General features: G+C 32.9%; 1 protein-coding gene across 1 annotated transcript in view; it reads left to right on the top strand.

Moving 5' to 3' along the window:
• LOC113512569 (protein dachsous) overlaps positions 1–12,066 on the top strand; it is a 424,518-nt gene that overhangs the window by 403,785 nt on the left and 8,667 nt on the right. Inside the window, exons 5-11 of the mRNA XM_052899094.1 lie at positions 3,381–3,556; positions 4,001–4,230; positions 4,956–5,142; positions 7,348–7,774; positions 10,126–10,473; positions 10,560–10,714; positions 10,799–11,873. Of these exons, the coding sequence (XP_052755054.1) occupies positions 3,381–3,556; positions 4,001–4,230; positions 4,956–5,142; positions 7,348–7,774; positions 10,126–10,473; positions 10,560–10,714; positions 10,799–11,873 (2,598 nt within the window). The remainder of the gene's footprint in view (positions 1–3,380; positions 3,557–4,000; positions 4,231–4,955; positions 5,143–7,347; positions 7,775–10,125; positions 10,474–10,559; positions 10,715–10,798; positions 11,874–12,066) is intronic.

The following is a 12,066-nucleotide window of genomic DNA, read 5'->3' on the forward strand; positions in this document are numbered from 1 at the left end:
ATACTAACAGTTTATACTTGCTCCCATAGAAATTTTATGAAAATCGGTTCATTAGTTTAGTTTTTCGATGATGGTAGTGGATGGTGGTTATGTCACAATTGTAGACATTTTTTTTTTTTATGGGACACTATCTTTAATTTCTTCTAATTTATTAATAGTAAAATTAGTAAGAATGAAAGAAATAGTAGAAGCAGCAGTATTTTCTAACAGATACGATATTGAAATCATCAAGATTAGAGTGTATTCTTTCTTAAGAGACCAGCAATATATTTGAAATTTCTCTGATGTTACCATAGTAATTATTATCATAGTGATATGCTTTGCCCTTATATTATAATAAGAAATATAAAAAAAATACGAAAAATATCAATAATAATGTAACATTTTGACTAGTAAATTTATTAATTTGAACTAATATTTAGCTTATAGATGGATTTTTTTTTTTAAATCGCACCATTAATGCCGCTATCTCATTCGGGTCTCTTCTACCGCCAGGCTGTGCCTGCATATGTTGTTGCATGTTTTGATTTAAAAGATGGATGATAGTGAAATTACAAGGAGATTTACAAACATGTTAATTCTTCAAAATTAAAACGCATAATATATGTATATCATGGAGTTATTTTGTATTCAGTGATCTTCTTTTTGTCATGCTAAGTAGCACAAAAATGCAATGTACCATTGTAAATTTGATTAATTTTTAATTCCGTCATTCATAAACCGATTTGAATCTCTTTTTTTTTATTATCTGAAAGGATATATTTTTAAATTAATTCTTTAGAAATTTTATAAAAATTAATTCATTAGTTGAATTCTTTGTTCAGGATAACGGGTTTTAGCATGATTGAAAACGATGTTTTTTTTTTGTAAAATCAAAAACAATTATTCTAATTAACTAGAAGCTCTAACTTTTACTATTACTATATTTATTTTACCATTATACAATAAGATCATGAAACTTCAAGAAACTTCAATGTAATACCATATCTATATAGTTTTGAAACTAAAACAGCAGCTTCTTTAAAGAATGCTGTAAAATCCACCGAAAATAAAATTAAACCGAGCGACTGCTTATGGAGAAAAGACACAAAGGGCAAAGGGGGGTGTGCCGAGGGTCGGAGGGAGGGCCAAAGGACCAGTTACACAAACAAAGACTGCCGGGCATGTCCGCAAGTTGGACTGTATATCAATCTGAGCTGGTACCGTCAAGCGGCCAAAATAAACATCGAAAAAGCAACAGCAAAAAGTGACGGTAAAAAATTTCGACAGAGTCCCTTAAATTGTTGTGGGAACTGCCAATTAAAAATTGATAGATATAGAAGTTTGTATGTTTGTTCGTAACACTTTATTGCACTATTATGAAGATGGAATAACACATAGTCGAGTACATTGATATGGAGTAAGTATAACGGTGGATCCTTCGAAGGATTTTTTCCAGCTAATGTTAGAAAGTCTTTGAGATGATTTCTAAAAGCAGATGGCTTTTAATTGGAAATTTTAATGTTAATTATTCTATAATGGAATTCGTCCCCCTAAAGGCCTGAATTTTAAAATATTCTTTTCAGGAATAATACCGCCTAATTTTATGTATAGATGCGTCTTCTATTACATATATCTATTATCTGCGCTCTTTATTGTCTATATTATTTAATTCAAATAAAAGTAAAATTATTTAAATAAAAACTCGTTTAATTTGACTAAATATGAATATCGATAAATTCAAGCAAATTTGTCGATTTAATTTGTATCAAAATCAATGAGATCATAAACTGACAAAAAATTATAAAATCTTTTTACTTTAGAAACTAAAATAAGTATTACAACTGTTCCTTAACTTAAAACCGCTTTAAGAGATCTAGCATGACAAATACCTAAACATACTGGACATATTAAATTTAAGATAACCAGTGATTTGTCTTTTAAACTTCATTTGGCCTCAAATTGTATTGTTATTCAAACTTAATTCGATCCTATATTAATTTAATTATTCTATTATGATTCACACCATTCTATAACAGTTATATAATAGTGGAGATAGACTCAAGCGATAGCTCCATCTAGGATAATTTTAACCGTCTACAGAACGGCCATAACTCATCCGAGGCCGTTGAGGCGATGTTAAGAACACATAAATGCACCTTCCCAGAATTAAGCATAGACAATTCGATGTCGAAAGTAAAATGATACCGATGCATAAATATTTATGGTCACTATAAATACAGTGCGGTCAATTTCGCTCGAATGCCCACTATCTGGGGAAATTGAGACGAGCAGGGTCAATCTAGGGACACAATAGCTGCCTGTTTGAGTAACAATTCACGAAAAGTTGATTAGAATAGAGTGAACTGAAAGGTGATGTACGTAAGATAAACCAAAACAACGTTCTACTTTCAAATATTGAAAAAGGAATGTTGATATTTTGGTCAATTGAAAATGATGAATGAAAGAAGATGACTCTAATGACTGAAAATGTCGATAGAATCTGATGTAAATGTGCTGCAAAAAAGCCATATTAAATGTACTCTAAACTGTGAAATGGTATGAATAAAAAAATTGCGTAGTAATCTCAGATTTGATACGATTTCTAATTGCCAATTTAGAAGTAGTTCGCTCCCCGATACTTTTTAAATCACATAAATCATAGAATATAGCGCAAACGTTCACTCGATATTGTTTGTCGAAGTATAAGTCTGTGTGTCGTCGTAGTAGCGTTATTCAGAGGCGAGTGATGCTTTCAAGCATCAAGCATACAGCCATTTTGTAAACGTGTTGGTTTGTGTTCTATGAAGCTATCGTAACAAACAGCAATTCTGGATAATAGACGCACGATGTGAGAATATCGATTGATGAATGTACCTACTAGTGCATAAACTATGTCCTTAATATTCTTAATGTTTTAAATGTAATATTTTTCAAAAATGTTTCGATGTTTCTAACTCAATCGTTCTTACTGTTCGACAAAGCATAAATATTGGTACACACAAAGATTCTAGATTTAATACTTTTAAGTTCTCGTAATTCTTGTGGATTATTATTGAGCTTGTTGGTGGTTTAAATCCTCAATGAAATTTACTGAAATTTGATATACAATATTTGTCATAATTATAAAAAATGGATGCGAAATTGTTTTAGCAGTAATACTATACATTTTTTTTAAATAAACTTAGGTCGAAAAACGACACAAAGGCTTGAGTTTCCTATACTAATATGTATAAGTTAACACGACACCTCTATGAACTAACTTAGTATGAGAGATTCAAAACATTTTGTTATTTTTTGGTAAACTTAGCTTATTTAGGATTTTGACTTGATTCTATATGTGTAGCCAGATGGACAAACAAATTACTGAAATAATTATAAATTAAACAATCTTTCATCAGGCAAGCAACCCGTCCGGTACAGCATCGTCTCCGGAGATCCTGAACGCCGTTTCACCATCGAACCACTTTCGGGAGCAATAAAGACAGCCGCCCAGTTGGATAGAGAAGTCACTGCCTCTTATCTGCTAAACGTCAGAGCTACCACAGGAAATCCAAACAGCTATGATCAAACTCAGGTTTGTTTTATTTTTTTTTAAATCGGAATAATATAGCAGGACATAGTCCTTAAAAACATCAACGAATGATCCATCATTTGTTTGTATTCCTAAGAATTGAGACTTCAAAATCATGTGAGAAATCTTAATCAGTATTTAATATTTTTAAACCATTTTAAAAAGAAAGAGGTTTCCAATTCGCCTGTATTTTCTTGGGTGCATATCTTTGATCGATTAAATTGCATGTCATTTCATGCCAAAACCCAATGATAAGTCAATTGATTGGGGGAACACTATCGATTAGGTAATAATTGATTATTAGGAATCGATGTGTTTTTGTTTATTGCGTATTCGATTATTAGGTCTTAATCATTTTAATGCCTTAACTACCGGTTGAAATATACAGTCTTTTAACAATAACAAGGTTTTAATCTTGTTTAGTAATCTTTTTTTTTATCCTGATAGGTCCAAATTACACTAGACGATGTGAACGACAATGCACCAGAGTTCGGCACGACTTCAGTGAGGGTATCAGTCGCAGAATCAGCTGCTGTCGGCTCAGCTGTGTACGCGGCCCGAGCTACCGACAATGACAGCGGGAGAAATGGGCAAATCACGTACAGTCTGCTATCGGCTACTGGACCGCCGAATACTTTTGCTGTGAACAGTCAACATGGAATGGTCACTTTGTTGAGGTTTGTTGCATTATGTATGTATTGTTTTATTGAAAAGAAAAAACAGATTCTACCTTGATGGGACCCTTAAAAGTTGTATGGATGTTCATAAAAGAATACGGTTATATTTATTATCAAAAACATTTGTCAGAAATTGTCACTTACTAGGTTATTTTTATACGACTTAGAATGGCAAACAAGCTGACGGCCCACCTGATGGAAAGTGGTAACCGTCGCCTATAGACATGAACAGTACCATGGACATATAATACAATATTATTGACATTGAGCGGGTCTGATGGTGGAACCGGAAGATGTCTATAAATACTGATAATTTTTAATATTTTGTATTTATAAATATTATATGCTTATGCTATAGCCATCTTAAAACACCATTAAAGCCTAGTAATGATTGTCAATCCGCCTGTAAAACGTAGCAACTACTGGCGAAATCCCCCAAAAAAGAGACCTGGGTTCAACAGTGGATAGTTAAGGGCTAATACTCGTATGGGATGGTATGGTAAGTTATAGCCACAACTGCCGAAAGATTTCTAGGACACCCTGACTTGGAACATACCGCCTCGAAGGAGAACAAAAATCCAACAACCGATTCTATTAAATCCAATCAAAATAATTTGAAAACTTTAAAATGTACAGTATTTTTCTTATTACAAAAGACATAAGTTTTACAAAGAAATATATAGAGAAGATGATAATGTACTTAATAGAATCAATTTGTTCTTTAGGCCGCTGGATTATGAGAACATGGTTCGTCACACCCTGGTGATTACAGCGAGGGATGCAGGCGCGCCGTCACTCGCCACCAACCTGACGCTTTCGGTGGACGTTCAAGACGTTAACGATAACCCGCCAGTGTTTGAACACGACGCGTATACTGTTAACGTGCTGGAATCCGAACATGTCAATACGAAGGTAAAACTTTATTGGACTTAAATTTGTAAACAGAGTGCAGTTAGAATAATTAACAAATTAAAAAAATATTTTCTGTTAGTGTAACTTAATTCCTTCCCCCAAAGAAACTTCTGGTTGTATAAAAAAAATATTCTAAAAGAAGTATTTTGAATGGACTACTTCCTTTTTTCTTGTTGGTGTCTACTTAATAATCGAAGGAAGAGAAGCAGCATTCTTTTTAAAACATCACCAAAAATCTAACTGCAATTGCCAACCCGCCTGTCAAGCGTGACAACTATTGGCAAAACCCATTTTATGGTGGGAGTCCTATGTTTAGCAATGGACAGTTTATGGCTGATTTTTTTTTATACAACTTAGAATGGTAAACAAGCTAACGGCCCACCTGATGGAAAGTGGTAACCGTCGCCTATAGATATGAGCAGTACCATGAACATAACAGAGTATACTGTTTCGTCCATGATACCCCCCATGCGTTGCCATTCCTGAGGACTCAGGTGTTATTCCTCTGTACCCTGTAAATTCACGCCATATTCCATCCTTCAAATCGAAACACAGCCATGCAAACACAACTGCTTCACGGTAGAAACACGAAAGGTACCCAAGCAATCGACTTTTGTACAAAGTCTCCCTCTGGTATACGATGATGAATATACTATTTGACAGCAGAACTCATCGTATTCATATTTTTTTACATTTTTATACATATATGTTTTTCGGGAAAATATTCAGTTACTGGTTAAATTTAGTTTGTTCAGGTTATTTTTCACGATCAGTGAGTTAATTAATATCAATCTTCAATAACTTATATTAGATTAGTAAGGACAGATATACTGAAAAGTGTTACGAATGTAACAGTGGGCGCAATCTGGTTTCCATCAGATTTATTATATCCAATGATAAGTATAAATCCACAATAGTTAAACCGGATCCACAGTGGCGGTCATTTATTAATCAAATGTCGGTTAATACTTATAGGGTTGCCATCATCTAAAATTGTCAAAGCCCAGACTTCAAAAAGTGTAAGATATTTTGCAAATTTCTATCAATCTCCGGAGAGCCTGGATGAATAATTAAGACAAGAAAGTAAAAACACCTTGACTGGCTTATTTGTACATATTAAAAACAATTTTTTTTTTAAATTAAATGTCCTTAGATTACATTTCTATTATTACTATACTGTGTATGCGGTTTGTTGTAGAATTTTATTAAAATATTTCCTTCTCTTATTCTAACGTATTGTATTAATAATAAAAATATCCAATTAATTAGTTTTATATATGATATAAAAAAAAACTAAAGTCAGAAAATTTTTACTATATTTTTATTAAATACAGCGGGCAAATGAGAACGCTGCTCATCTGATGATACTGTGAACGCCTATAAGCACTCATAGCACCGCAAAAATTGCTAGTGTGCTGTAATTGCATAAATCCTGTAATACTTGGACATGGTGGCAGCCCTAGTTCATACAAATAATATTGATAACCATCAAACGTGATTGTCAATTGTCGATAATTGTTTCTGTACATGACGTATCTGAGTTGAGATCGTTTCGTCCTATATCATTGGATGTGTGTAAAAAAAGTGTTATCAATTAAATTAATTGATTGTAATAAAAATTTAAGTAAAGCAAACAATGTGTAGTTTTTATCAGTATTAAGTTTGTAATAGTTATTTACATATTTTTTGTAAACTCAACTTTTGTTTAAAAGATAACCAACAGCCGAGTTCATTGCCCGTTCTTCTCAGCTGATATTGCATTATGAAGTGGCCAATAGATTCATTAAAAAAATACTAATCCTAAATCTTTATAATTGAATTTACTTGAAAATATATATATATATATATATATATATATATATATATATATATATATATATATATATATATATATATATATATATATATATATATATATATATATATATATATATATATATATATAACATTAAAATCTATTATAATATGTGATATATATATATATATATATATATATATATATATATATATATATATATATATATATATATATATATATATATATATATATATATATATATATATATATATATATATATATATATATATATATATATATATTTATCTCATAATATTTGTAAGATAGTAGAATTAATACTGACTAAAGGAAAGACTAATTCTAACGCCCTAATATTGATTATTATACCTTCAAATATTTCTTTACAGGTTTTAGAAATCCAAGCTGTAGATAAAGATACAGGGAACAACGCTCGTATCACGTATCGTATAGTATCAGAGAACAGTACAGCAAATGAGGAATATTTTAAAGTACAACCTACTACAGGATGGGTGTATTTGGCAAAACCACTTGATAGAGAAACTATATCTAAACATAAAATGGTTATAACAGCCACGGACAATGGTATTCCACCGTTGTCTGCGACAGCTGTCCTTGTAGCTAATATTGTAGATGCAAATGATAATGATCCTGTCTTCTCTAAGCCACGGTATGAGTTTCAAGTGGAAGAGAACCAAAAAGGTGGAGCCTTCGTTGGCAAGATCACTGCAACTGATGCGGATTTAGGAGAGAATTCGATTATAAGATACAGCTTATTTCCATCGAATACAAGTTTCGTCATTAATCCTACTACAGGTAAGATTTTTTTTCAAATACGTAATACTTTCAATTAAAAAGGTATTTTAGTAAAACCTTTAATAATATTTAGTAAACGCGCGTCAAGTATTTTGACAATTTATCTTTTTACTTATAAATAATAAAGTAACATTACTGGCGGCTGTTAAATTGCAATGGTTTATTTCCAATCTATTTCAGTTCTTAACTACGTAAATAAATTATAATTTACAAGTCAGCCATTGCGTGTCATTGTTTAAAATAGTGCTGTAACGCCCTTTTAAAGTAGTCGGTAATAAGTTAGCCAACATTAGAATAATGCGATTTTACCGTAATGCCAACAGGCGGGTCTCTATTTGATCAAGTAAGGAATTATTCCCCGGCCACCCGGCCACTCGTCTCTTTGTTTATCCTGCCGGCGCTTTGAAAGCTAAAACCCAAAGTGTGTTGTGCTTTAAGACTCATCGACTGGGCAAACAATTTGGATAAACAAACCTACTTTAATATCACAATTTAAAGGAATAGGGAGCAAACTCGAGTACGTTTATTTTTGACCTTCCCATAGATACATGGATCGCAATTTTTAGTATTATATTTGCATTACTCACTCCGTAGCAAACAGCCATCTGTTTAGAGATTTATTTAGAAAAATATACATATTTTTAAATTCTTTATTAAATATAACTGATTCGATATCGTATCATCTAGGTATATATCGATATTTATCATACGGTCGTGCGAGTTTTGTAAATTCTCAATATGGGCGTTCGCAAAAAAGGGGGTGGCACTTCGTTATCGCATGGTAACTGACTGATGAATGGTCGATCTTTCTGTCTCAATTCGGTTTATCGGAAATCGGCACCCTGCGAGCTAGTTAGCGAATCTGTACTTCTCCTTTAGTTTCGAGGCGAAATACGTAAATCATTCGAAATGACGTCTGTATATGGTGGCGATCTTCCGATAGAGGGCTCAGTTTTGATCAGGTGGTAATACAATGTTCTCGGTCGAAAGAAATGTGAACATAATATCCGTAAACGGGTTATTCGTCGGCGCATCAAACATTTGGGAAACGTAGGTATTGTGTTTATCGGAAACCGAATAATTTTCAAAGTTATTACACACTCTTGTAATCTCGATCGCAACGATATCCAATGCGCATACTTGTATAACTTGATTCGCTTCATCTGGTCTTTAATTTCTCCGATCAGAGTCTTCGCATAAGTGCTTATTTCCGCTATAGTCTGAGTGGCTTTAATTTAAAATTATTATCTTGATTATTAATCAATCCTTTATGGCAATTTTTATCCCAAAGGTCACACTACTAGTCCGACCAGATAACCGCTACGGGAGGCAGGCTCAAATGAATTTATGCGCGTCAATTGCAAGTTATAAACGTCGTCGCGCGCGCATACACCGTGACCCGCCATTAACTATTATTAAAATATTGCTATGTAGGAGCCTGGCTATTCTCTTCCATGTTTTATTACAAGCCTTACCCCGGCCAGATACTGTCGTCGAGTATTTAAAGCTCATACGTTACAAATGTACGTGTAGGACGTTCCGCGGACCTACAACTCGTTTGGTTGACGGATACCTTTTATTTTCATCTGTTCTCAAATGAATTATAGGTGTAAAATGTGGCTGGTATTCGACTCGGCACCGTGTGACTATAAATTGTAATAATGATAACTAGTAACGTATTGTTTGAGAAACAAAAAGACCATTGCAATTACGAAAGATACATAAAGTTGTCGCTTTTTGTAAATTTTAATTTGATTTTACTAAACATCTAAATGAAATACGTTCCTATAACGTCGTCAACAAAACTCAGTCTTGTGAGGGGAGAAAATAACGATGAACAGTTTTTTTCCAGAGCTCGCTTCACATCGCTCATTACGGCGGCCTCTGCCACATCTTATTATCTTCCGACAAGTTTCGCTTATTTTTCGCTAATACCCACTTTAGTATTATTGTCTCAGAGTTCATTTTGTTATAGAGGATTGTTATAAAATTACGTTTATCGTCCTTCCCCGTTTCTGTCATCACGATTTTTAGGTTCCCAATACGGAATGAAACCTTGGATAATCATAGGTATTCTGCCGCAGGCGATCTCTTTTATGAATCCCTAATTTCGGGTTTGAACTTTATGATAATCGTTTTGAAATTGACAAAATTCTTACGCGACTTATTGGACGAATTATTATCGGAAAATTTGTTTAGGACGTGGTTAAAATTTTTATTATATTTTGATAAAACCTAATGAATTTGAAAGTATTATTTGTCCAATGTATGTAATTCTGATAATTAAATTATTAATATAATGCTTTTGTGTTTTATATAATCAATTCATTTGAAATATTTGTTCTTAACAGGTGTTTTATCTACGAAAGATGTTCTAGACCGTGAACATAAATCGTCGTATTCACTGTTTGCGGAAGCAAAAGACCAAGGCAGTCTCCCAAGATCTAGTCGAGTACCGGTATCAATTAAAATTACAGATGTCAATGATAACTCACCAGAAATAATTGATCCTAGAGAAGATGTTGTTAGTGTCCGAGAAGAACAGCAGCCTGGTGCAGAAGTAGCTAGAGTAAAAGCTGTAGACAGAGATAATGGTATAAATTCTTCTGTAACATATTCCATCTTAAATGATAGGGACATGGACGGTTATGGAGTATTTGTCATTGACTCGTATACTGGAGTTATTAAAACTAGTACAGGTAAATATTATTGACTATAAAGTAATGCCAATTATTTTATTTATGTTTATTTTTATATGTTTTACGAACTCAATTTGTGATTTTAGTTCTTGATCATGAAGAAAGGTCTATATACCGATTAACTGTTGCGGCGACTGATGGTGGAACTCCTCCAAGGCAAACAGTGAGACAGCTTAAAGTTGAAGTACTAGACCTTAATGACAATAGACCTACATTTACAAGCTCAAGTCTCACGTTTAAAGTAAGTATATTAGCAAATAACAATTATATTTATATAATATGTCAAAATAAGAAAAATATTAAATAAAATTATTTCATTATTTAGGTAAAAGAAGATGCTAGAATTGGTCATATAGTGGGTACAGTCGCCTGCTGTGATAGCGATGTTCAAGATAACCTAATAAATAGTGATGAAGAGAAACAGATATCCTACTTATTGATGCCTTTAACAACAGATCATTCACCTGGAACTTTTGAAATAGACAGACGTACTGGTTCTTTAGTAGTTGCAAGACAACTAGATAGAGAAATTCAAGAAGAATATAGATTAGAAGTTCGAGCGCTGGATACATCAGCAACTAACAATCCTCAGAGTAGTGCTGTAACTGTGAAAATAGAAATTGTGGATGTAAATGATAACGCTCCCCAATGGCCTCAAGATCCCATAAATATAGAAATATCCGAAATTACTCCTATGGGTATGAACGTCTACAATTTCACAGCAAAAGATGCTGATAATGGTGCCAATGGAGAGTTAAATTTTCATATAGTTTCATCTTTACCCTCCACAAAGAATGTTTTTAATCTGGATCCTTTAACAGGGTCTCTAACGCTTACTTCAAATCTAGATTTTGAGACATTGAAAGAATATTGGATAGTTATCGAGGCAACTGACTTGGCTTCTAATATTTCTGAAAGAATGGCGACATCAGCAACAGTTCACATATCAGTGACAGATGCAAATGACAATGTACCAACTTTTGTATCGGCAAATAAAGTCTCGGTTTCCCTCAATACTTTAACTGGCACATTATATCAAGCATTAGCAATAGACGCTGACTCTGGTGATAATGGTAGAATATCATATTACATTTCTAGTGGTAATGACCACGCGTATTTTTCAATGGAATATGACGTTGGAAAACTAACTTTGTCGAAGAAGTATTCGACAGATATTAATAGAGTACGTCCTGGTCAGTATATACTGAATTTGACTGCTTCAGATCATGGAATACCATTTCCGAGGCAAAGTCACATGACACTAACATTAAATCTACAAGAGTCAACTAATGTGCCCCCTAGATTTACTGAGCCTTTATACAGAGCTAACATAAGTGAAGACATTCGACCAGGAAGTTTCGTAACGAGGCTATTGGCAAAATCTTCTAGAGGAAATACTGGTAAATATAAATATTCCCAAATACTATTTATACGCAAGTGAAATAATATTAATATTCATTTTAATTAAAGGTTATTGTTGACGTTTATTTTATTAAAAATTACGTTATTAAAATAATTTTATTTCAATATTTTTGTCTTAGTCTAGTAATGAGGTCAGTAAAGATGTCATTTATTATATCTGTATATTTTAAT

This window comes from Galleria mellonella, unplaced genomic scaffold (assembly GCF_026898425.1).
Source record: "Galleria mellonella isolate WM207_F2 unplaced genomic scaffold, CSIRO_AGI_GalMel_v1 utg56, whole genome shotgun sequence".
Classification (NCBI taxonomy): Eukaryota; Metazoa; Arthropoda; class Insecta; order Lepidoptera; family Pyralidae; genus Galleria; species Galleria mellonella.